Source organism: Chiloscyllium plagiosum, chromosome 47, assembly GCF_004010195.1.
Source record: "Chiloscyllium plagiosum isolate BGI_BamShark_2017 chromosome 47, ASM401019v2, whole genome shotgun sequence".
Lineage (NCBI taxonomy): Eukaryota > Metazoa > Chordata > Chondrichthyes > Orectolobiformes > Hemiscylliidae > Chiloscyllium > Chiloscyllium plagiosum.
The window spans coordinates 1,225,411-1,253,169 of NC_057756.1; the positions used below are offsets into that span (position 1 = coordinate 1,225,411).

The following is a 27,759-nucleotide window of genomic DNA, read 5'->3' on the forward strand; positions in this document are numbered from 1 at the left end:
CACATTGCTTTGGCTCTGGAGTCATAGGCCAGATAAGAATGGCAAACCTCAAGAAAGCATATTCACAGTTTGGCTTTTAGAACTACTGATGATAGTTCCAAAACTGGTTTTGTGTTTCAGACTTATTAATTAATTTTAACTTCCACCGTGGTGGGGGTTGAAGCTGTGTCTCCACAGCATTAGCGTTATAGGGTGAAGATTTGGATAGAAAGGGAAATGGGAAGAAGAACAGAAGATGGTAACTAGGTAATAGAAGCATGTCAGGGTGAATGGCCTCTTTCTTCACTGTAACAATTCTGTGATTGATTTCTTGATTATTCATAGAATTAGAGATGTACAGCACGGAAACAGAGCGTTTGGTGCAACGCGTCCATGCTGACTAGATATCCTAACAGAATCTAGTCCCATTTGCCAGCACTTGACCCATATGCCTCTAAGTGAAAGTTAGGACTGCAGATGCTGGAGATTAGAGACAGGACTGTGGTACTGGAAAAGCACAGCAGTTCAGACAGCATCCGAGGAGCAGGAAAATCGATGTTTCGGGCAAAAGCCCTTCATCAGGAATCAATCATTTTCCTGCTCCTCCGGATGCTGCCTGACCTGCTGTGCTTTTCCAGCATCACACTCTCGACTATTCTCCAGCATCTGCAGCCCTCACTTTCATCTATTCGAATTTAACCTCACTGTGAATCCTCTGCCAAGGATGGCTACCTTGAAGAAGTTCTCCTCCTCTCCATATGCCTATAAACCCTTCCTATTCATGAAACCATCCAGATGCCTTTTAACATGTTGTCACTGTAGCGTTGGACTGATACAGTTACAGGCCCTTTGGGCCAAACTGGTCCATACCAATCAAAATGTCAATGCTAACCCCTTTTCCCTGCACTTGACCCATATCCTTCCAAACCTTTCCTATCCATGTATTTGTCCAAATGTCTTTTAAATGTGCCCGCCTCAAACACTTCCACTGGCAGCTCATTCAAAATGTTTATTACCCTCTCTTGTCAAAACGTTGCCCCTCAGGTTCTCATTTATTCTTTCCTCTCTAAACTTAACCTGATGCCTTCCAGTCCTTGACTCCCCAACTTTGGGAAAGCGACTGAACACACTTACCCTATCCATGCCTCTCATGATCTTATGGAAATTTATAAGATCTCCCGTCAGCCTCTTACGTTTTAAAATAAAAAAGTCCTCGCTTGTCCACTGAGTCCTGGCAACATCTTTGTAAATTTCTTACACACGCTTTCCAGTTTAATGATGTCCTTCCTACAGCAAGGTGACCAGAGCTGATCACAATACTCCAAGTGCGACCTCACCAACATCCTGTATAACTGCGACATAACATCCCAACTTCTATATTCAATGCCCTGACAGATGAAGGCCAGTGTGCCAAAAGCCTTCTTCATTGCTCTATCCACATGGACACATTACCAATATGTCACATTCTCCTAAGCTTACACACCCGACATGAAACCCACATCACGGATACTGATACAAACAGCGAAGAACCCAGCATGAGTCTAGCAGAAGCTCGTTGGAAAGCAGTCCTTCCCATTCCCAAGTTGACCATAAGCTTGTTTGTTGCCATTGGGCAAACTTTGGTCCCACTGGGCCACTTTGCAGTGAGCTTTTAACTGACAGACCAGACTGTAGCAGCACCCTACTGCGCCTAACGTCAGACATTCTCATGTCCTTCGTCACCAATACAGGCACCCAGCAGACAAAGGCAGGGCTGCAAACTGGGTAACACTTTATTGATTCATATAAATTCTGTGAACCAACACGGTCACCCAGGTGGAGTTTGCATTCTGGTTCGGAAGTGCTTTCTTTGCTCCTTTTAGTGTTTCTACAAAAAGGTGATTTCTGCAACACCCCCCAATTCGCCTGTCTGCTCCCCCCAACAAACATCTCCCTCTTAAATAAGTGGCACTGGTACTCGGTCAGGGCTGGCGAGGAGCTTACGGTCGGCGATCTCGAAGAGCCCGGGCACGAGGGGCTCTGGCTTCGGGTGGAGGTACCATCGCTGCCTCCGGGGCAGTGGGCGGTTGGGGATGCGGTGAAGGTGTGGACGCGCTGGAGTCCCGAGGGGGGCAGGACCGCACCACTCCCGTCGCACCGCCCCGTGCCCGGGCCTCGTCGGCGCCCCCGCTGGCCGGTGGCAGGGCAGACTCCAGGAGGCCGGTGACGCGGCCGAAGCCACGGTCGATGCGCGCTCCCAACCTTTCCAAGCCTGAGGAGATGGTGCAGGCCAGGGCCTGGATGGCACTGGTCTGAGCCTCGATCAACGAGGCCAAGGCCGGTGCCATGGGCTCCAGAACGGGGGGCTTCACCGCCGCTTCCACTGAGCTAACCATGTGCTCCATGGCAGACTGCAGGGTGGTGATACCCTGAGGCAGAACGCCACACAGTATGGAAGCAGAGTCTTCAACACTCTCCGATAGGGTGAGGCAGCTCCGAGACAAACTGTCCAAGGCTTCCAGCAGTTGGTGGTGAACGTGGAAGATCTTACGCTTGAAAGCCGGGCCACTCAATTCCGCGTCTCGGTGCTCCTCGGCATAGCTGGAGTCGGAGCTGGCCCTGTGGCCATCTGTCTCCTGCAGTGTCCTTTCCAGTATGTTCAGCTCCTGCTCGCTACTGCCGAACAATTCGCCGCGTGAGGACTCTTGGAGTTCGCCCTCTCTCCCATCAGCCATGCTGATCTCCGTGTTGTGGTACTGAAAGGACGGAGCTGATGATGGCACCTCTCCCATCAGGGGGCGCTCCTCCATCTCGTGCCCGGCCAAGCCCAGATAATGGGACAGACCTGGAGGAAAAAGGGAGAGGGGAGAAGGGGGTCAGCGGGCACCCGGGAGCCAGGGGAAGAAATAGCTGCACGGAGTGGCCACCCACCCACCCCCCTCCCCACCAATCCGGGGCGACCGCGCTTCCGACGCCACGCCTCAGCGAATCACGAGTGGCTACAGGAATGCAGAAGGCACCCTGTGAAACTTGGCCTCCAGCCTCGCCGTTCTCAATGCTCCTCCGGCTGTAGATCTCCACAATGTCCAGGGCCTCCTGCTCCATCTGGGTGGGGGCTTGGATGGAAAGCGGGCGCTCTCCACCGCCCAGCGGGTTCCTTGGTTTCTGCGCCAGCTTGTCCTGCGGAAAGAGCCGGGAACCCGAGTTAGTTGCTTTGTTTATTTTTCTTTCCCCCTACGTTCAGCAATGTTCGGAAGAACTTGCTGCATCTTCTACCTACGTTCCAGGCGTCGAGGTGAAATTCTCATTAGGCATTAGCAAATTGCCGATTAAAAGGGATTATTGCTTGTTAATGACCTTATTAGTTCCAGATCTCACCACCTGAATTTTAGTTGCTTTGTTTAATTCACTTGCAAGATGGAATCATCAGCTAGGCCAGCATTTATCACCCATCCCCAATTGCCCAGAAGGCAGTTAAGAATCAACTGTGTTGCTGTGGGTCAGGCCTCATGTCATAGAATCCCGACAGTGTAGAACAGGCCCTTTGGCCCAACAAGTTCACACCAACCCTCTGTAGAGTAACCCACCCAGACCCATTTCCCCACTTTATTATCCTTATATTTTCTCTTGACTAATGCACCTAGTCCACACATCCTTGAACTTTTTGAGCAATTCAGCATGGCTAATGCACCTAAACTGCACATCTTTGCATTGTGGGAGGAAACTGGAGCTCCCGGAGGAAACCTACACAGACACGCGGAGAGTGTGCAAACTCCACAAGGACAATAGCCAGAGGCTGGAATCGAACCCAGGTCCCTAGTGCTGTGAGGCAGCAATGCTAACCACTGAACCACCTTGCCACACCATGTAGGCCAGACTGGGTAAGGATGGCAGTTTCCTTCCCTTAAGGATATCTGTGATTCAGATTGGATTTGTCTGACAGTCAACATTGAGTTAATGATCATTAGACTCTTAATTCTGGATTTAAAAAAAAAAATTCCATCATGTGCCAAGGCAGAGTTTGAACCAGTGTCCATGGAATATTACCTGGGTCTCTTGGATGAACAATCTAGCGATTACCCTACTACCCTCCCCTAACCTCCATTCCCCTACTGCCAGTATGGCCAGCTGCTGTAACAAAAAAGGGCTGTGAGTCAGACACAGGGAGAGTGGAGCAGGATGGTCTGGCACAGATGGCACACAGCAGCAGTAGCATCTAAAAATGGAAAAGGGAGCTTTTCACAGAAACATAATCTCCACCGTGCAGATACAGGCCATTCAGCCCATCGAATGGCCTGTCCAGACAACCTCTGCTCCTGAATTGCCAACATGGCTAACCCACCTAGCCTGCACATCCCTGGATACATCACTGGGCAATTTAGCGTGGACAATTGACGTAACCTGCACATCTTTGGATTGTGGGAGAAAACCGCAACACCCGGGAGAAACCCACCCAGACAGAGAGAGAATGTGCAACCTCCACAGTCAGTCGCCCGAGGTTAGAATTGAACCACTGTCCCTGGTGTTGTGAAACAGCAGCGCTAACCACTGAGCCACTGGGCTGTACGTTCTTGTGGAAGGTCAGTGACCTAAGGTCAACTCTCGCTTCCCTCTGCAAGAACTGTTGGCATTTACCAAAAGGGGTAAAAGTTGGGTAGATTGTAGCCATAACTGACAGAAAATACACAAAATCATCACACACAGAGGCCAGGAAATTATTGGAGTGTGAAGGAAGTTGGGGGTTTGGAAAGTGTGAGTATTTGGTGCAGTGAGGCCATCCGCTTTGAATATTTAGCAAGTGCTTCATGCCAATAAGACAAATTACCTTCAATATCTGTCCCCTGTTAATGTTTGTAGCAGGAAGGATGAGGGAGAAACAAAACAAAATAAGAATTTGAAAGAAACATGCTTTCAGCATAGACTGAGTTAAGGGAGACCAATGTCTGTCTGAACTGAAATATGTGGGAGTTTGTGATTGTAAGATTAGCCTCCTTAATGCCTCTGATGCAGTTACCTTGAATCTGAGGGCAAGTCCTCTTTTTTCAAAAAAAATTATCCCAACATGTTGGCAATGCTGATTGTGCCAGCATTTATTGACCTCCCCCTAACTGCCCAAGGGAAGGTGCTAATGAGACACTCAAATACTGCAGTCCATGTAGGGCAAGGTACGCTGCGAGATGTTGTGGTTTAGGTTACCTTTAACCCGCTCACCTGCTCGCTATATTCATGAATGAATGGGAACCCAGTATTAATAACTCCTTTACTAACCCACTCACAAGCGAATACTGCGTTCATGTTTCATTCATGCATAACTCCCTACTCAAACACTGTTTCATTCATTCATGAATAAAACTCCAGTTCTGTAGTATATTTTACTATCATAAGATAGAAAGTTTTGTTTTAAAATTTTGTCTAATCAAAACAGCCTTTTCAAGCCCATTCACACCTTATCGGCCCTTGCTACCTCTGACTAAGTGTAGCATACAGATCAATATCATGACTGCCATCAAGTCTCCATGAAAGATTATAACATTAATTAGCCCTTATCAACCGTCTCTCAGACCTGAATAGATTACAGGACAAACAGTTTCCCGAATTAGTATGTACTTGTTAAAATATCTTTTAAACTGGGCCATTATCCCTTTAAGAAACTGTCAAAAGCAGTGCTTCCATGAAATCACATGAATGAATGAAACTCACACTGGCAAATAGTAGACAAACCTCACAATCCAACTGCGATAATCAATTTATTAATCTTTATTCTTTTATTAGATACAGGTACAATTTCTAACTTAGAGCACTTATTCACTAACTTAAAAGACAGAAGGACTAACACTTCTTAATTATGCAAGCAGACTGGACAGACACTCAATCCTATCAGAAGTAGCAGCCAGCATTTGACACGCTTTAACCTATCTCCTGTCTCCCAGGACAGAAGCCCCTCAAACCTTTGTGTTCCATAGATAAAACAATGTAACATATATTAAAATTCCATTACTATGGTAAGAACTGTGCATAAAAAGGCTCGTGTGAGAACTGTATTTCAGGACTCTATTGCTACCTTGAACTTGTGCTACTTGCGATTTCTGAATAAAGAAGCTAGTTTTGCCACTCACTGATTTTGATCATTATTTGAACATGATGCCATAATGCCCAGAATTTTTAGTGTAGGGAATTTCAGGATGTTGACCTCCAACAGTCAAGAAAAACAGATTTAATTCCATCGTATTATCCCTACTTGGAAAATCAGTATCACTTCATTGTCGCAGGGTTAATACCCTGTAACACTCTTCCTAGCAAGTGTGGATGTTACAACAGCAGAAAATGTGTTGCTGGAAAAGCGCAGCAGGTCAGGCAGCATTCAAGGAGCAGGAGAATCAACGTTTCGGGCATGAGCCCTTCTTCAGGATTCCTGCTCCTTGGATGCTGCCTGACCTGCTGCGCTTTTCCAGCAACACATTTTCAGCTCTGATCTCCAGCACCTGCAGTCCTCACTTTCCCCTGGGTGTTACAACAGCACAGTGACTGCAGAGCTTTAAGAAAGAGACTTCCCATCACTTTCTCAAGGGCAATTCAGAATGGGTCACAAATACTGGCCTTGCCAAAGATATTAACGTCCCAGGAAGTGATATCAAAACAACACAGAAGGGTCATATAATGAGAGAGCTACAGCTCAGAAAAAGGCTTTTTGGCCCATCACATCTGTACCAGTCAAAACAACGACCTAACAAGTAGATAGGACAGTGAAGATGGTGGTGTTTGGTTTGCCTTTACTCATCAGTGCGTTACGTATAGGAATTGGGAGGTCATGTTGCAACTACACAGGACATTGGTTAAGCCAGTTTTAGAATACTGTGTGCAATTCTGGTCTCCTTGCTACAGGAAGGATGTGGTGAAACGTAACAGTTTAGAAAAGATTTATAAGGATGTTGACAGGGCTGGAGGGAGAGGCTGAATAGGCTGGGGCTATTTTCCCTTAACATCGGAGGCAGAGGCGTGACCTTATAGAGGTTTATAGAATCATGAGGGGCATGGATAGAAAAGGTCATTTCCCCAGGGTGGAAGCGTGGAGAAGTCCAAAACTAGAGGACATAGGTTTAAGGTGAGAGAGGGGAAAGATTTAAAAAGGATCGAAGAGGCAACTTTTTCCATGCATAATGCAGTGTGTGTATGGAATGAGTTGCCAGAAGAGGTACAGTTACAACATTTTAAAAAGACATCTGGATGGGTATACAGTACAAATATGAAGGGCTTAGAGGGATGTGGGCCAGGTGCTGGCAAACAGAACTAGATTTATTTAGAATACCTAGTTGGCATGAAGCATCTGTCTCTGTACTGTGGATCTCTGATGCCAACAATGCAAATTCCATTTTGTAGCACTTGTCAAGTTTTTTTTTATTTACTCATGGAATGTGGGCATCGCTAGCTGGCCAGCATTTATTGCCCATCCTTAATTGCCTTTGAACTGCATGGCTTGCTTGCTCAGCTATTTCAGAGGGCACATGAGACTTAACCACATTACTGCACACCTGAAGTCACATGAAGGCCAGACCAGGTGAAGATAGCAGATTCCTTCCCTGAAGGACATTAGTGAACCAGATGAGTTGTTGTTGTCAATCGACAGTATTCACGGTCTGGAGCAGAATCACAGAGACGTACAACATGGAAACAAACCCTTTGATCCAACTCTGGTGCATTCCGACCAGAAATCCTAACTTAATCTGGTCCTATTTGCCAGCACTTGGCCCATATTCCTCTAAATCATTCCTATTCATATATCTATTAAATGCTGTAATTGTACCAGCCTCTACCACTTCCTCTGGCAGCTCATTCCACACACAAAACCACTCAGTGTAAAAGAGTTGCCCCTTATGTCCCTTTTAAATTTCTCCCCTTTCACCCTAAACTTATGCCCTCTAGTTCTGGACTCCCACACACCACAGAAAACACCTGGTCTATTTACCCTATCCATGCCTCTCATGATTTTATAAACCTCTATAAGGTCACCCCTCAGCTTCTGATGCTCCAGGGAAAACAGCCCAGCTTATTCAGCCTGTCCTTGTAGCTCAAAACCCTGGCAATATCCTTACAAATCTTTTCTGAACCCTTTCACATTTCACAACATCCTTCCGATAGGAGGGAGACTAGAATGGCACGCAATATTCTAAAACTGACCGAACCAATGTCGTGTATGGCCGCAACATGACCTCCCAACTCCTAAAGTCAATACACTGACCAATAAAGGAAAGCATACCAAATGCCTTCCTCACTGTCCTATCTACCTGCAAGTCTACTTTCAAGGATCTATGAACTTGCACTCAGAGGTCTTTGTTCAGCAACACACCCCAAGATCTCACCATTAAGTGCACAAGCCCTGTTCCGATTTGCCTTTCCAAAATGCAGCACCTCACATTTATCTAAATTAAACTCCATCTGCCACTCCTGAGCACATTGGCCCATCTGATCAAGATCCCGTCGTACTGAGGTAACTTTCTTCACTGTCCACTACACCTCCAATTTTGGTGTCATCTGCAAATTTACTAACTGTACCTCCAATGTTCACATCCAAATCATTTATATAAATGATGAAAAGCAACAGACCCAGCACTGATCCTTGTGGCACACTACTGGTCACAGGCCTCCAGTCTGAAAAGCAACTCTTCATCAGCACCCTGTCTTCTACCTTCAAACGAGTTCTGTATTCAAATGGCTAGTTCTTTCTGTATTCTATGAGATTTAACTTTGCTCAGCAGTATACCATGAGGAACCTTTTCAAACGTCTTACAAAAGTCTATATCTCACATCCACCACTCTGCCCTCACCATACATCTTTGTGACTTCTTCAAAAATCTCAATCAAGTTCGAGAGACATGATTTCCCAAGCACAAAGCCATGTTGACTATTGCTATTTAATCCTTGCCTTTCCAAATGTGTAAATCCTGTCCCTCGGGATTCCCTCCAACAACTTGCCCACCACTGATGTCAGGCTCATTGGCAGTTATCTGGCTTTTCCTTACCACCTTTCTTAAATAGTGGCACCACATTAGCCAACCTCCAGTCTTCCACTACCTCACCTGTGACTATCAATGATACAAGTATATCTCAGCAAGGGACCCAACAATCACTTCCCTAGCTTCCCACAAAGTTGTAGGGTACACTTGATCAGGTCCTGGGGATTTATCCACATGTGTTTTAAGACATCCAACACTTCCCCCTTTGCAATACGGACATTTTTCAAGACATCACCATCTATTTCCCCACATTCCATACCATCCAAGTCCTTCTCCACAGTAAACACTGATGTAAAATACTCATTTCTGCCCCATCTCCTGCGGTTCCACACATAGGCTGCCTTGCTGATCTTTGAGGTGCCCTATTCTGTCCCTAGTTACCCTTTTGCTCTTATTGCATTTATAAAATCCCTTTGGATTTTCCTTAATCCCATTTGCCAAAGCTATCTCATGTCCCCTTTTTGCCCTCCAGATTTCCCCCTTAAATATACTTCGACTGCCTTTATACGCTAACAATTCCCTCGATCTCTGCCTTCTATACCTGACATGCTTCCTTATTTTTCTTAAACAAAACGTCAATTTGTCTAGTCATCCAGCATTTCCTACACCTACCAGTCTTGCCTTTCACCCAAACAGGAACATACTGTCTCTAGGCTCTTGTTATCTCATTTTTGAAGGCTTCCCATTTTCCAGCCATTGCTTTACCTGCTAACATCTATTCCCAGTCAACTTTTGAATGTTCTTGCCTAATACCATCAAAATTGGCCTTCCTCAAAAGTTCCACTTGTAGATCTGGTCTATCATTTTCCATCACTACTTCAAAACTAATAAAATTATGGATGCTGGCCCCAAAGTGCACCTCCACTGATATCTCGGTCACCTACCTGGCCTTATTTCCCAAGGATAGGTCAAGTTTTGCAGCTTCTCTCATAGGTATATCCACATATGTTTTCTTGTACACACAAATTCCTCTCCACCTAAACCCTTAACACTATGGCAATAACTTCTTAATTCCAGAAATTCGGGTTTCAAATTCATGGCAGGATTCAAACTCAAGTCTCCAGAACACTAGTGGAGTTACTGGATTAATAGTCTAGTGATAATACTATGAGGCCTTCAACTCGGCAGTAACATAATATCATTCATTTGAAGAATAAGTTTGAGGCTTTCTACATCTACCATTCTTACAGGTAGTCAGTTCCAGATGCCCATCACACTCTGGGTGAAAAGATTTCTCTCGCATCTGCTCCAAACCTTCTGTCCCCTCCCTTAAATGTACGGCCCTGGTCAATAATCCAGTGACCAAAGGGGAAAAGTTCCTTCCTGTCTACCTATCACAGAATCATCGATTCCCTTCATTGTGGAAACAGACCTTTTGACCCAACATGTCCACACCGACCCTCTGAACAGTAGCCCAACCAGACCCATTCCCCTGACTAATGCACCTAACCTACACATCACTAAACATTATGGGCATTTAGCATAGCCAATTCACCTAACCGGAACATCTTATGGGACGAAACCGAAGCATGTGGAGAAACCCGTGCAGACAGTTGCCCGGGGCTGCAATTGAACACAGGTGCCTGGCACTGTGAGGCAGCAGTGCTAACCACTGGGCAACTGTGCCACCAAATCTATGTCTGTACCCATCTTTGCTTCTCGTAAATGTATACATCTCAATCACATCCCCTTTTCAATCGGCTAGAAAGAAAATTAACCCCAGTCTGACTAATCTCTCTTCAAAACACTGAGTGGAACTTTTGCTCCATGCCTCAGGTGGCATTAATGTATCTAATAATACACATGTTAACCAAGATTTGGAGATGCCAGTGTTGGACTGGGGTGTACAAAGTTCAACATCACACAACACCAGGTTATAGTCCAACAGGTTTAGTTAGAAGCACACCAGCTTTCGGAGCGACGCTCCTTCATCAGGTGATAGTGGAGGGCTCAATCGTAACACAGAATTTATAGCAAAAATTGACAGTGTGATGTAACTGAAATTATACATTGAAAAACTGATTGTCTGTTAAGCCTTCCATCTGTTAGAATACAGTGATAGTTTCACTTCTTTCATGTGTAAATCACAAAACATTTTTTTAGTGTGCTTCCAATTAAACCTGTTGGACTATAACCTGGTGTTGTGTGATTTTTAACCAAGGATTGGAAGAGGGGGGGGATAAATCCAGAATAATCTACATAAACTGATCATATTCAAGAGGTATGACATACTTGCTGTCAGTCAGTACTTGGGAAAAAGACTGGTATGTGGACAGCTGAATTGGACATAAAAATGAAAGTTGCTGGAAAAACTCAGCAGGTCTGGCAGTATCTGTGAAGAGAAATCAAAGTTAATGTTTTGGGTCCAATGACCTTTCCTCAGAACTGAAATCTGAGGAAGGGCCACCGGACTTGAAATGTTAACTTTGATTTCTCTTCACAGATACCGCCAGACCTGCTGAGCCTTTCCATCAACTTCCGTTTTTGTTTTGAGTGACAGCATGTGCAGTTCTTTCAAATTTTATTTAGCTGGATTGGATAGCCTGGCACCTTGGCATGTGAGGATATCCAAAAGGAAATGATGGAGAAGTTTAATGTATTTACAGTGGTTAAAAAAGTAAAGGTCTGCGTTCATTGGAGAAGACATCGGATATAAGGATGGGCAAGTTACGCTGCAGTTTTGCAGAATTTTGTTTAGGCCATACTTGGAAAATTGCGCACAGTTCTGGTTACCACACTACCAGGAGGATGTGAATGCTTTGGAGAGGGCACAGAAAGATTTACCAGGATGTTGCCTGGTATGGGGTGATCTTAGCTATGAAGGAAGTTTGGGTTCATTTTCACTGGAATGCAGGAGGTGGAGGGGTTACCTGATAAAAGCTTATAAATACTGAATGGCAAGGATAGAGTGGAAAGTATGAGGCTTCTTCCCAAGGTGGAGGGGTAAATTACTAGGGGACACAGGTTCAAGGTGTGGGGTGGGATTTAAAAAAAAGAGATATGTGAGGGCAAGTTTTCCCATAGGACGGTGGCGAGTGCCTGGAACATGCTGCCAGAGGTGGCGGTGGGACCAGCCACAACAGCAGCATTCAAGTAGCACGTGGATGAATACATGAATAGGAAGGGAATAGAGGGATCCTGTAAGTGAAGACATTTTTCGTATGGAAGAGCAAAAATGTATGGGCATAGGCTTGGAGGGCCCAAGGGCCTGTTTCTGTGCGAATTCGAACAATTCTTTGCTCGAATTTGCCATGTCCAGCAAAAAAAGTAAGTCAAACCTACATGAATAAAATGGCTTGAAATCTCCTTGATAATTGGCCTGTCACAAGAACATATGACTGCCCTGCAGAAACATTTAAGGAGTTATCTGCGAGAAAGCTACATCTTCAAAACTGACAGTTAAAGGCTAAATGTGACAAGGAGCAAGTCTGATCGGGCAGCAAGCTGCAAACTTGCAATATTTTGGACAAAAGACTCTAAAAGAATCATCGATAATATCACATCGTATACCTGAAGCACAAAAGTCTGTAAAACTCCAAACACTAGAACCCTTAATTAGCAGAACTTGGACAGCACTGCACGTGGCTCAAATCTTGGACGCTTCCAGAGAAAGACATAGTTAGTTGAAATTGTAGCTAAATTCCATTATTGATTAGATAATAGCCAAGTTAAGTTGTGAGGCTGAACTTGCTTACTTGAGGGGTCTTAGTTTGGTTGCTACATGCAATAAAGTTTAAATCATTGTTTCAATATTTGATTAACTGAGATTTCTTAATCAGTATCCAAATTAAAAAAAAGGTAACTAGTGTAATTTATCCACAGCAGAACATATTCAATAACTGAGCTTCCACATCCCTCTAGAGTAGGGAATTTCAAAGATTCACCACCCTCTAAACAAAGAAATTCTTCCACATCCAAAGTGGACTACCTCTTATTCTGAGGATGTGCTCCCGGTTCCAGACTTGCTCAGAATCTAGAGAGTGTTGCTAGGAAAGCACAGCAGGTCAGGCATCATCCGAGGAGGAGGAGAATCACCGTTTCAGGCATAAGCCCTTCATCAGAAATGGTGAAGGGCTGATGAAGAGCTCATGCCCGAAATGTCGATTCTCCTGCTCCTCGGATGCTGCCTGGCCTGCTGTGTTTTCCCAACAACACACTCTCGATTCTAATCTCCAGCATCTGCAGTCCTCACTTTCTCCTCCAGACTTCCTCAGCCTGAAGAAACATCCATCCATTGAGAGTTTACAAAATTCAGCTCACCTCTCATTCTTGTAAACTGTGGAACATAAAGCCTCCATTTCTTTGAGCACTCCTAAAAGTACTGTCCCAATTTCCACTACACTCCTTGTGTGGGAGGTTTGTCTTTCCTCAGGCAAGGGGAATAGAAACTTCAGACAATACTCCAGCAGTAGTCTTAGTGTCCCTTACAACTGAAGCAAGGCTTCTTTGCTCTGGTACTCAAATGCTCTTGTCATAAAATGCAAAGTATTAGGTAAGTGAACCAAATAAATGCATAAAATAAGAGGGAGGAACTGAATGACCAACAAGTGCAAACTCACATTTAAAAGATGATAGCTAATGTAGAAACAAGGCCGCTCATAGTCAGAACATGCAAAACAACATCCACTCAGTTACAAGTTTTCAAAGGAAGCTGTGCGAATTTGGTTGACAAGGACAAGAGGCTAAAAACAATAAAAGATGAAAATTAAACTTGGACAATGAAAAAGCAGTAAGCAGAGAGTGGGGACTTTTGGGGGTAATATTAAGGAATAATCATGGAGCAGAGTATAAAATGGGAGACAGGACAAGCATGCTGCAATAGCATAATGGTATTATTGGTTGGATTTCCCTTTCAGATAGGTGGAGACAAGCAGGCCAGCAGAAGTCAGAAAGGTCACAAATTCAGAGTTTGCCTAGAACTTTCGTTGAAAATGTGTTGCTGGAAAAGCACAGCAGGTCAGGCAGCATCCAAGGAACAGGAGAACAGGAAGAAGGGCTTATGCCCGAAACGTCGATTCTCCTGCTCCTTGGATGCTGCCTGACCTGCTGCGCTTTTCCAGCAACACATTTTCAGCTCTGATCTCCAGCATCTGCAGTCCTCACTTTCTCCTAGAACGTTCGTTGGCAGTATGCCTTGCAGTCAAAGATAGGACTCGCTCAATTTAATAACAAGGAAGAAAACAGTTGCACAATTGATTGATCGATGGCCACAGCTTTAAAGGAAGTCATTAACGACATTACAGACATGCTTTCTATGATGTTAGAAATTTCACTCTCTTTGGGAACCCTTCAATTAGATTGGAACATGATGCATATTTTGAAGCAAAATGAGAAAGAGCAACCAGGGAATTCAGTAACGGTAGTGTTACAAAATCGAAATATGTATGGTCACGACGATAGAAAGTGCTTTTCTGAATTTAAAATACAGCCACAGTTGCGAGCTAAAGGTCAGGCTGTTCCAGATGTAACAATTGGCTGTTGAATGGATCTCTGAGATTTGGTGGTTTTGACAACAATTTGAATTTAACCAGTTAGTTTAAATTATGCCCAGGATACCAAAAGCCATTGTAATTTAAATTTTATTGTTTTGACACCTGGAAACCAATCAAATTATAAAAACTTAATGTGTCATGGGTGTATAGAAAAACAGTATTTTGAAAATTAAGGGACAGCAACTACCATTGAAAAGTGAGCAACTGCTGTAGAGCTGGACAGCTAACTGCCCATCTAACATCTTGTCCTCAAAGAAATTAGAGGACAATCTAACAAAAAGGTACCTTTTCACATGAAACATTCTCACAGTAAAAAAGAAGACGATGACCCAGGGAGATTAGCAGCTGGAAGGGTCAAAACACCAAAGACACCAGGCACTGTCATCTTGAGATTAAGTCAATGTAATGTTTACTAAGTGTGTTATTGGAACAGCATATTATTTGTATCGAGTTGGGGTCAGATAGTAAGTAGTAAGAAAAAGAGGGGTCTTGGATTTGCGAATAGTTTTTGTTTGATGTTCACTATTAGAGTTAGAAAAAGTAAATTGTTATTTTTTTTAAATTATGGAATTTAGGAGCTCTCTGTCACTCACTTACATTTTAAACCAATTACGAGGCAAGGTGAGCTTTGCTGGGTGTTTGGTTTTAAATAACAGATGAGTTCGACCTCTGCGTTGTAATAGAAGGTGTCATGAATCTTTCTGCTGATCTAAGAGCTCGCGCTGATTTGTAAAGGGTCTGAGGCCTGACAAAACCTTTTTTTGAGGGGGGTGGCTAAAATGGTGGACGGCAAAATATCTGTGGAAGTTCTCAATATGGATTTTGAAAAGGCACTTGATGAAATCCCTCGCATGAGTCTGTTAACAAATGCAGTACCCACCAGACTGAGGGAAAATCATTGACCTGCTTAGGGAACTGGTTTGACTAGCAGGAGACAGTTGGTATGAAAAATGGACAGGGACTCAAATTGGCAGAAAAGACAGACACCACAAACATCACTGTTGGACCTCAGATATTCACTCTATTTCCTAACAACCAAGTTGATGGGCCAGGAGTCCACATAGATAAGCTTGCCTATACCTCAAGATGGGAGGCTTTGTAAGTACTATCAATGGAAACAGAACATTATAAGAAGATGTTGGCACATCAGGTAAGTTGGCAAAGTTGTGGAGCAAAGTGATTTCTGTGTAGGCAAATCACTTTGACCATCAAAAGAACAGAAGAAGACGGTTTCTTCGCCTGACAGGAACTGAGTCAATCACGAAGGTGGCACGAGGAGGACCCGAGTTGTTGGCGGGACACTAACAGCCAAGAACCAAATTCCGGTAGCATCTTAATTAGATGCTCCCCTTACACCTACCCCTAGTGCTGAAGAATGGTTACACCCAAAATGTTGGCTTGCTGTGTTCTTCCAGCCTCCTGCTTGTTAACCAAGTGAATCCAGTTTCAGGTGACTTTGAACTAGGCGGCAATAAGGTGAGGTCTCAATCAATGCTGTCTTGCCTGCAATGGAGCGTTACTTTGTTGCAGTAGACTGTAAATAGATTTTGGTGAAACAGGGAGTCTTTCAATAAATATGTATCATAAAATATGTAAGACATTGCACAGGCCACACTGGTTGCCACATCACGGGAAAGATGTGGAGAGGGTGCATAAGTGGTTTACCAGGATGCTGCCCCGATTAGAGGATATGAGCTATTAGATTCATAGTAGTAGAAGCAGGAGTAGGCCATTTGGCCCGCCGAGCCTACTCCGCCACTCGTTAAGACCACGACTGATCTAGCCATCTTGTATGTTTTTTCCACAGCCACCACTTCGTCTGGAAGTTCATTCCACATACAAACCACACTAGTGTCCCTCGTGTCTTTTAAATCTCTCTCCTCATTTTGAAAACATGCCCACTATTCTTCAAATCCTCAACCTGAAGGAAAAGCACATGTCGCTCACCTCATCTATACCCCTTTATGGTTTTATAAACCTCTATAAAAGGTCACCCCTCAATGTCCGACACTCCAATTAAAGAAATCCCAGCTTCTCCTGTTAACTCGAACCCTCCATTCCCAGCAAAATCCTGATTTTTTTTTTTCTGAACCCTCTCCAGCTTAATAATAACCCTCCAATAACTGGGCAACCAGAACCGCACACGGTACTCCAGACAAAGCTTCTCCAACTTCCTGTACAATCTTAACATGATGTTCCAAATCTCACTCAAAAAGGTTAGAACAATGAAGGCAAGTGCACTAAACACCTTCTAAACCATCCTGTCTAAATCTGATACAAAATTCAAAGAATTATGTACTTGAACCCTTAGGTAACTCTGTTCTACCACACTACCCAAGATCCTACTTTTAACTAAATAAGTCCTGCCCTTGTTTGTTTTACCAAAATGCAATACTTCACATTCATCCAAATTAAACTCCATCTGCCGTTCTTCAGCCCATTGACCCAACTGATCAAGAGCTCTTTGCACATTTGGAGTTGTGTGCAGTTTTGGGTCCCATATCTCAGGAAGGATGTACTGGCCCTGGAGCGTGTTCAGAAGACATTCAGAAGAATGGTCCTGGAGGTATCCAATTGAAACATACAGAATATTGAATGGCCTGGACAGAGTGGATGTTGAAAAGATGTTTCCATTAGTAGGAGAAACTAGAATCTGAGGGCATAGCCTTAGAGGAAAGGGAAGACCTTTTAGAATGAAAATAAGGAAAACCTTCAGCCAGAGAGTGGTGAATCTGTGGAATTCATTGCCACAGAAGGCTGTAGAGGCCAGATCATTGAGTATATTTGAGGCAGAGAGATAGGTTTTTGACTATCAAGGATAATGGGGAGAAAGCAGGAGAATGGAGGTGACAAACTGATCAGCCGTGGTTGAATGGCAGAGCAGACTCAATACCTTAATGGTCTAATTTCTGCTCCTATGTCTTATGGTCTTAGATATCCTTCTTCACGGTCGACTTGGCCTGCATCGTGATCCAGGAACTGTGGGAAATTATCTTTCAATGCATTTAATTGGGGTCTTCAACACGTCCAACAATCCGAACCTAAACTGATGTATTCTGGAGAACTTAGCCAAAATTTATCTAACTGTTTCACATCCTCTCAACACCAGCATCATTCTTACACGTCTATTCTTCACCTTTTCATACAACTAATATAATCTTTGAATGAGGTGCACTGGTTACAATCAGAGATCTACAGCACAGAAAAAAGCTTTTCAGCCCAACGTGCCTGTTCCATTTACTGATCCCTCCACCATGGGAAAGGGTTCTTCCCATCTACTACTCCATCTATGCCTTTCATAATTTTACACATCTCAGGCATATCCGCCTCTGTCTCCTCTGCTCCAATTAAAACAATCTCTCTTCATAAATGAAACCCTCCAGCTCAGGCAGCATCCTAGTAAATCTCATCATTATCTTCTCCAGTGCAACCACGTTCCTCCTATAATGTGGATTCCAGAATTACATGTAATACTCTAGCTGTGGCCTATCCAACCTTTTGTGCAGTTTCAGAATCGACTCCCTGCTCTTAAACTCCAAGCCTCAGCTAATAAAAGGCGAGTACCAAATGTCTTCATAACCACTTGAAGTAAATGATGCACTAACTTAAGGTTTGTTTAGAGGTAATGAGTTTGGACAGTATTCATAAAATCCCTAGTGTGGAAACAGGCCATTTGGCCCAACAATTGCACACTGACCCTCTGATAACCCATCCATCCCATTCCCTTACCCTATTACTCTTCATTTACCCCTGACTAAACCCAGACATCCCTGAACACAATGGGCAATTTAGCATGGCCAATTCACCTAACCTGCACATCACTGGATTGAGGGGGAAAACTGGAGCACCTAGAGACATGGGGAAAATGTGAAAACGCTACACAGACAGTGGCCAGAGGCTGGAATTGAATCCGGGTCCCCGACGCTGTGAGACAGTTGTTTGCGGCCCACCGTCAAGACTTTGTGCAACAAAATGTTGCACTACTACTATACTTTTAACAGATCATTCATTTTATTGTTGCTTGCAGGAACTGGCTCTGCACAGGTTTGCTATTATTTTTTGCCTCCAGGTCAAGTGAAAAATAATTCACAAGCTGAAAGGCACTTTGGAAATGCTATGTCATGAATGAGGAATGCAAGCTACTCACTGTTGTGGTTCTGTTCGCCGAGCTGGAAATTTTTGTTGCAAACGTTTTGTCCCCTGTCTAGGTGACATCCTCAGTGCTTGGGAGCCTCTGTGAAGCGCTTCTGTGATGTTTCCTCCGGCATTTATAGTGGCCATTTTTGCAAGTGGGCTTGACTGAAGGAGTACCATAGTCTTGCTGCAATTGTATAGAGCTTTAGTGAGACTGCAGCTCGAGGATAGTTTATGATTTTTGTCTCCTTGTCAAGATATCCTGGACAATCCAAAGATATGCAGGTTAGGTGAATTGGCCATGATAATTTGCCTATAGTGTTCAGGGATGTGCACGCTAGGTGCATTAGTCAGGGGTAAATGTAAAGTAATAGGGTCTGGGTGGGTCAGTGTGCACTTGCTGGCAATGAAGGGCCTGTTTCCAAACTGTATGATCTGGAGAGAATGAAGAAATCCTCAAAAGACTGATCTCTGTGCTGGAAGGATTGCCTACTGAGGATAGGTTGAGATGGCTGGCCCTGTATTCTCTGGAGTTCCAAAAATTGAGAGATGGTCTTGTTGAGGCATTCAAATTTCTTACAGACCTGATTAGTGCAGATGCAGCAAAGTTGTTGCCCTGGCTGTAGCTCAGGTGAGTGGTGGGAGAGAATCTCAAAAAAAGAGTCCCAGTCCCAGAAATAAGAGGCAGACCATTTAGGAAGAGGGAAGATGGACTTGATTTACTCAAGACAATTGCTGCCCAAGGCGAAAAAACAAGAAACCCAATTATTATCAAAAAAAAAAGTTGCTCTTCTGACTGGGTGCAGTTTAATTTCAGCTTTAAGACAGGAATTTACAGATAATCAGCCAAAGCTGGTTAATTTATCAACCAGTTTAATACAGTTATAGAGTCATGCAGATGGAACCAGACCTTTCGCTCGAACCAGTCTATACCAACCAGAATCACTAACTAAACTGGTTCCACCTTCCTGCATTTGACCCATAATCGCTCCAAACATTTCATATCCTTGTACTTATCGAACTGCTTTTTAAACGTTGTAACTGTAGCCATTTCCACCACTTTCTCTGGAAGTTCATTCCACTGTAAAATAAGTGGTCTCTGAACGTCTTTTTAAAATATTTCTCCTTGCACCTTAAAACTATGCCCCCCAGTCTTGAAATAACCTAACCCGAGGGAAAAGACACCTGCCATTCACCTCATTCATACCTCTCCTGACTTTATAAGCCTGTAATAAAGTCACCCCTCAACATCCTCCAGGGAAAAACTAGGGAAAAAGACCCGAGTTTCAGAAACCTTTGAATTCGGGACCATAAAGTGAAACCTTCTGTAGTGCTGCCTTGTGGCAGTAGAATGTAAGTGCAGATAGGTGAGACAGGAAATGATCAGTCTCTCCTTTTTCCTCAGTGGTGAGTACTTCTACACTCTGATATAAAATAAGGTCTTGGAGAATTTGAGGCATGAAGGAGAATATGATACTACGACTTGAAAGAGATGCGTTCTGTACTGCTTCTCTTGTAGAGGGGTGCTGTCACAGTAATACCCAAACATCTCCTTCAAACAAGCAGTTGGTAAACAGCTTTGAGTTCTTCCTGGTTGTGTTTTTCTGAGGTAGGACAAAAAGAAGGTCATGAGCAGGTGGGATCAGTCTCACATAGACCCAAAAGAACTTTGATTTTGCTTTGAGTAAGTTGGAAGCTTTTGCTGGCTGCTGGAGAAAGGTTTTCAATTCTCTGCTACTTCCTCTTGAAAAAAAAATCAAAAAGGGCATATTATTTTTGAGGTTTTTTTTCTCCTGGATGGGAGAGAAATCATATGTGAGACTAATAACAGTGTTGCTGAATTGCCTTTGCCAAGAGTGTGTATATGGGATGCTGCCAATGTTGATGATTAGTGGTTTAATAATACATTATCTTGTTAAAGTATGCCAATTCTGTTTGTTTTAACTATTATACAACATAGAACATTACAGAACAGTACAGGCCCTTCGGCCCTCGATGTTGCGCCGACCTATGGTGAGAATGTATATAGGGTATATAGGGTATAAGCGGGCACAGCAAGAGTTAAGTTTTGAATTTTGTGAAACCAGAGGTTCAGCTGAGCATGACTCAAATCAGGTAAGAACTCAGTTAACAATGGGGTGCTGGAGGCAAGGGTAATGGGTTAACAAGGTGGAAAAGCAGTCATTATGTAGAGCCATTTAACAAGATGAGGTAGCATTCAGTATGTGAGGTCAGTTTAACAAGGTGAAAAGTATTCATTGTGTGAAGCCAGTTATTCATTGTGTAATAGCAGATGGCTTCATCTTTACTATTGACAGTCGCTGATTGTAATGGTCACCCAACCAATATGCATGTTGCCTTATCTGGATACTCCTTCCTGTAAAAATAACTATATTTCATTGGGAAACTTCTGTTCCAGAGAAGGACGTGAACCCATGTCTCTGTGCACGTGGACGATTGTTCTCTCTCCCTCCAGGGCCCAGAATAAAGATGAAGGAGGTAAAACTACACTGTGTCTCTAAGTGTTTAGCTTCGACTGGGGGGGGGGGGGGGGGGAGAAGAGGGGGCAGGAAACGGGATGACAATGCAATGAATCTGTAGCCCATCTATCCTGCACTATTTCTACAGCATGAAAATCAAATAAAATCTGTTTTGATGAAAGCTTAGTAGTGGACCAATCAAATCACAGTTGGAATACAGCGCCTTACGCTTAGCTTTCTAAAAATGTTAGAGTCTAGGCCATCTCCATAACATACTTTGGCAGGGTTGGGGGTCTGGTCTTGTCCAGAACAGAAATTAGTGACTTTATGGATCTCGGATAGTACAGAGAACTGGAGATCAGAGACAGCGGGAACTTGGCAAGGAGCAGCTGAACAGAGCAGAGCAGCAGGAAGACATTCAGAGGAGCAGCCCAGCATTACAGTGACTCAATCCAGAACCTGAACACCTGCAGGGATGTCAGGATATAAAAAGGTGATACAGCATAAGTGGAAGCTGCTGATTGAGCAAGAACAGAAGCAAGTGATTAACACTTGTAATTCATAAAGTCTGTATTTTGTGGTTGATAGTTTGTACAGGTTTATTCTGTTTTAACAAGGTCAACAGAAGAAAAGTCCTAAAGCAACTGATGTTATTTGATTTTAAGAGACCTTTTAATAGTTTAACCCAAAGAAGGGGTTACCCCACATCAGATCAACTCAGAGCTGTGGTTTGCTCTTTCTGTTCTAGGTAGAAAGCTGGGCATATTTCCCGGAGAATGTCTCCAGTTGCTGCTCCTTGAAGCCCAGAGCTGCAGCAGCACTGAGGAGTGTGTGGAGCACCTGCAAAAAGCTGAGAGTATTGTTGACAGTATGGCTAAAGGTGGTCACACTGCAGGCTAAGACTCTACTAGCTGAAAGGGAATGGCTGCCCACCAGAAAAAGCAAGAGGACTGAGCAGACATTGCAGGAACGAGGAAGTGCAGTGCTGCAAAAACACAGGTCAGGCAGCATCTAAGGTGCAGGAGAATCGACGTTTCAGGCAAGAGCCCTTCAAAAGGAATGAGGCTTGTGAGCTGAGGGAGTGGAGAGATAAATGGGAAGCAGGGTGGGGAAGGTAGCTGAGAGTACAATGGGTAGATGGAAGTGAGCTTAAAGGTGATAGGTCAGAAAGGAGGGTGGAGTGGATAGGTAGGACAGGTTGCTGGGTTGGAAGGGGAAAAAAAAAAAATGAAGAAACTGGTGAAGTCCACATTGATGCTGTGTGATTGGAGAGTCCCAAGGCGGAAGATGAGGCTTTCTTCCTCCAGGCGTCAGGTGGTTAGGGTGTGGCGATGGAGGTGGCCCAGGACCTGCACGTCCTTGGCGGAGTGGGAGGGGGAATTGAAGTGTTTGGCCACGGATCAGTGTGGTTGGTGGGTGCAGGTATCCCCGAGATGTTTCCTGAAGCGCTCTGCAAGTAGGTGTCCTGTCTCCAAAGTAGAGACAACTCCATTGGGAGTTGCGGTTGCAGTAAATGATAGTGTGGAAGTGCAGATTAAACTCTGATGTGGAAGGCTCCATTGGGGCCTTGGACGGAGGTGAGAGGTGAGGTGTGGGTGCAGGTTTTGCAATTCCTGCGGTGACAGACGAAGGTGCCAGGAGGGGTGGGTGGGTTGGTGAGGAGGCATGGACTTGACAAGAATGTCATGGAGGAGTCCACCCTCCTCTCCGACCAATCACCATTATCCCCACCTCCACGCAGGCTCTAGAGGCTGAGTGGTCTACTCCTGTTCCTCTTCCTTTTGGTCTAATGGGAAGGCAAGGCAAAGATTGCTCTGATTACTACTGTTTCTTGGGAGGGATCCTGCCCATACCATTGATCGCCTCAAACTCTCTCTGATGGTTGAGGTGTACAATAGAAAAATTAAGCAACACGTTTCTGAAGTGAAATTAACTCTTACAGCCATACAGAGGTGCAGCACAGAAACAGACCCTTCAGTCCAGTTCATCCATGCTGACCAGATATCCTAAATTAATATATAATCATATCTGCCAGCATTTGGCCCATATCCCTCTAAATCCTTCTTGCTTATGTTCCCATCTAGATGCGCTTTAAATGTTGTCATTGTACCAGCTTCCACAACTTCCTCTGGCAGATCATTCCATACACGCACCACCGTTTCTGTGAAAAGGTTACCCCTTAGGACCCTTTTAAATCTTTCCACTCTCACCCTAAACATATGCCCTCCAATGCTAGATTCCCCCACTCTGAGGAAAAGACCTTGTCTCTTTACCCTATCCATGCAGCTCATGATTTAAAAAATCTCTATAAAAGGTCCCCTCAGCCTCCGAGGCTCCAGGGAAAACAGCCCCAGCCTATTCAGTTTCTCCCTCCAGCTCAAACCTCCCAACACCCTTGTAAAATCTTTATGAACCCTTTCAAGTTTCACAATATCCTTCCTATTTCAGGGAGACCAGAATTGCTTCTGCACACAAAAGATGGTCCAATCTGGGACACTGAATAACAGTGACCCTTTGTGGAAAAATCAACTGTTAGATTCAAAGAGTGGAGATTGATGAATTTCTGGACATGATAGTCCTTTAGATTTGCACCCTATCATATTCACACTCACCACCAATACTCAGTTGCAGCTCCTCTGGCAGCGTTGACCAAACCCACAACCATTTCCGCCAAGAAGGACAAAGATAACCAACACGAGAACACCACCCTCTACATCCCGTCTTGTAAATATATTGCTATTCCTTCAGGACTACTGGGTCAAATTCCTGGGGCTCTCCCCCTGACAACACTGTGGGTGTCGCTATTCCAACGACTGCAATGGTTCAAGAAGGCATCGCACCCACAGATTGTCCAGGGCATAGTATGAAGGGCTTTTGCCCAAAACGTCGATTTGCCTGCTCCTCGGATGCTGCCTGACCTGCTGTGTTTTTCCAGGACCACTCTAATCTACACATCAACAATTAATGCTGACCTAGCCAACAACGTTCCACATTCCATGAACAAATAAGCATCTTTGAAAGTTTACATCTTCAAGAAACAGTGTAAGGAATGAAAGAGGGTACATGATTTTAGGACACACATCAGCATGCCAGAATGTGTCAAGGGTTAAATGCCTTACTCCTTTTATTCCTGGATGGTGGATCGCGAATTCAAACAGGAAGTCCACAAATCTGCTCCACCTTCTCTTTTGCTTTCTCCACAGATAGTGTCAGACCTGTTGACTTTCTCCAGCACTTTGACCAAAAATAAAAACAAGCAGTGGCAGTTCTGAAATTGTCAACAAAGTTCAGTTAAGGTTGAAGGTCACGAATGTTTCTTGGGATGTGACCATCACTGGCTAAATCACAATTTATTGCCTCTTCCTAATTGCCATGAATAAAATGGTAGTTAGGTAGCTTTGTAAATCTCAGTAGTCCTTAGAGGCAGTGTTCTGGGCTCCCTGGTCATCGGCAGCATCCTTCCTGCATTTATTCTCCCTAGTCCTGTTGTTAGAAATTGATAGGTTTCTGTGAGATCCCCCTCGTTCTTCTGAACTCAAGTGAATGTAATCCTAACTGATGCAGTCTCTTTCATATATCAGTTCGATCATACTAGGAATCAGTCTTGTAATTTTTGTTGCAATCCTTCCATCACTAAAGTTTTCTTCCTCAGAAAAAAGAGGCCCAAAACTGCACAAAATATTCCAGTTGTCGTTTCAGCAAGGCCCCTGCACAATTGCAGCAAGAAATCCCTGCTACTGTACTTGAATCCTCTCGCTATTAAGGCCAACGTACTATTTGACTTTTCATTGCCTGCTGCACTGCACACTGGCATTCAAAGACACCCAGGTCTCTTTGCAGTTCCCTTTTTCTCAAATTTATTTGTTATTAATAAATAATCTGCTGTCTGGTTTTGCTATAAAAGTGGATAACTTCACATTTATCCACCATGTACTTTATCTATCATGCATTTGCCCACTCACTCAACTTGACCCAAATCACACTGAAGCAGTATCCTCACAGTTCACCTTTCCACCTTGCTTTGCATCATGTGCAAACTTGGAAATGTTATATTTGATTCCCTCATCCAAATCATTAAATATTTATCCACCATAACGTCTGCTGTATCTAACTCTTGACTCACATTTATCACCTTAGTTACACTTTTTCCCTTTGAGAATATGACCCCTACTATGGAATGAGTGATGATTGTTTCAATCCTTTAACATCATTTTACTAAATTGGTGCTGTTAATTCCAGGCACAATACACCCTTCCTGAGGTGTAGTACCCAAAACCGAACACAGTTACTCCAGATGGGACCTCATAAGAGATTTCAGCTCTAACATAAATTTTCACACCTTTGGACTGAAGCTCTCATGACAAAGAGAAAATACCATGTATCTTTTTTTAAAAATGATGATTTTTATCAGTTTATTAACTTGGGCTTGTTGACCTTTCTGCTCTGTCACACATCGTACATTTTTCAAATACTTACTGATTGATCTATCTTGGTGGAAGGATATCCTCACATACTTGAAAACATAATACTGCAGATACAACACGGCACAGTTGTTAGCACTGCTGCCTCACAGCGCCAGCAATCAGAGTTCGATTTCAGCCTTGGGCAACTGTGGAGTTTGCACACTTTTACCCTGGTCTGCATGGGTTTTCTCCAGGTGCTCTGGTTTCCTCCCACAATCCAAAGGTATGCAAGGGTACGTGAACAAATCATGCTAAATTGCCCATAGTGTTCAGAGATGTGTAGGTTAGATGCATTAGTCAAGGGAAATGTAAAGTAATATGTTAGGAGAATGGATCTGGATGGGTTATTCTTCAGAGAGTTAGTGTGGACGTGTTGGGGCGAATGGCCTGTTTCCACAATAAGGATTCTATGAATAGCTCTAAAAGAAACTGGGGATCCTCCGCAGATCTGCAAGCATCTGCAAACAGAGGAAAGGAGTTCATGTTTGAATCTTCAACACTGAAGAGACAGCTAGAAGTGTGAAAGCATGGGTGGAAGTGGAACAGAAGACCAACATATGGGAGTAATAAACGACAAGGAAAGTTCAACATTAAAAGGTGTCATCAAACACAAGGTGGAGGGAGTGGTAACAGTTGTAGTGTCAAAGGCAGCCCTCATACTAGCTCCATCTGCTCCAGTTTTGTACAGTTTATTAATATCCCTTTGCAACTGGCTACTGCCACCTGCATTGTCAGCACTCTTAATTAGGCTAGCTACTTTTCTTTTCCTAGCGAACCAATTCTAAACATACAGACAAGTTATGACCCCATTACAGGTCTCACCATTTTGAGAACACATCCACTGTCTGTATCCATAAGAGCATAAGAAATAGGAACAACAGAACGCTGTTTGGCTTCATGAGCCTGCTCTGCCTTTTCATTGTATAATGGCTGATCTGAGACTCCTCCAATCAACTTCCCTGCTCTTTCCCCCTACTGATCAAGAATCTATCTCAGCCCTGAATATGGTTAAAAATTCCATCCCTTCAACTTTCTATGGTAAAGAGTCCCAAAGATACAACCCTCAGAGAAGAGATTCCTGCTGACTCCAGTCTTAAAATTAACTCAGACTATAAAGACAATCAATGATATTCTGTAAATTGGGAGAAAGTGAGGACTGCAAAAGCTACAGATCAGATGCGAGAGCATGGTGCTGGAAAAGCACAGCAGGTCAGGCAGCATCCAAGGAGCAGGAGAATCGATGTTTCAGGCATAAGCCCTTCCCCAGGAATGAGGCCTGTGGGCCAGAAGGTGGGTTTGGGGGGGGGGGGGGGGGGGTAGCTGAGAATGCAATAGAGACTCTAAATTGTTTGCATTCCTCTCACAACCTGCTTTCCACCTGTTTTTGTGATGTCGGCAAATCTTCGGTCCGACTCACCCACGCTGACCAGTTATCCTAACCTAATCTAGTCCCATTTGCCAGCACCTGGCTCATATCCCTTGAGACCTTTCCTATTCATATACCCAACCAGATCCCTTTTAGACACTAATTGTATCAGCCTCCACCACTTCCTTTGGCAGCTCATTCTAGGCATGCACCATTCTCAGTGCAAAAACGTTGCCCCTTAGGACCCTTTTATGTCTTCCCCCTCTCACCCTAAACCTATGAACTCACCCATGCAAGGGAAAATACTTTGTCTATTTATCCTATGGATGCTCATGATTTTGTAAACCTTTATAAGGTCACCCCTCAGCCTCCAAGGCTCCAGAGCAAACAGCCCCAGCCTATTCAGTCTCTCTCTACAGCTCAAATCTTCCAACCCTGGCAACATCCTTGTAAATCTTTTCTGAACATTTGCATAGGCTATAAGCAGGTAGGGAAAGAGTTGAGTTTGAGTTTTGTTAAACATGAGATTCAGCTGAGCATGACTCAGATCAGATAACTTACAGTTAACAATGGGGTTCTGGAGACAAGGGTAATGGGTTAACAAGGTGGAAACACATTCAGTATGTAGAACCATTTAACAATATTGGAAGCATTCAGTGTGCAAGGTCAGCTTAACAAGGTGAAAAGTATTCATATGTGAAGCCAGTTAAGGTTAAGAACATTCATTGTGTAACAGCAGATGGCTCAATCTTTACTGTTAATGCTTGCTGATTGTAACAGTCACCCAATTAATATGTATGTTGCCTTATCTGGATGCTCCGCCCTGTAAAATGACTATAATTCTTTAAGGAACTG

At 43.9% G+C, this 27,759-nt stretch overlaps 1 protein-coding gene across 1 annotated transcript in view; it reads right to left on the minus strand.

The window, feature by feature from the left end:
* Positions 1–1,385: 1,385 nt before the first annotated feature.
* The window catches only part of LOC122544159, a 28,532-nt gene continuing 2,158 nt past the window's right edge, over positions 1,386–27,759 (minus strand). The window contains exons 2-3 of the mRNA XM_043683190.1: positions 2,979–3,138; positions 1,386–2,803 (exon numbers count right to left, since the gene is read on the minus strand). Coding sequence (XP_043539125.1) covers positions 1,959–2,803; positions 2,979–3,138 — 1,005 coding nt within the window. The 3' untranslated portion in view covers positions 1,386–1,958. The remainder of the gene's footprint in view (positions 2,804–2,978; positions 3,139–27,759) is intronic.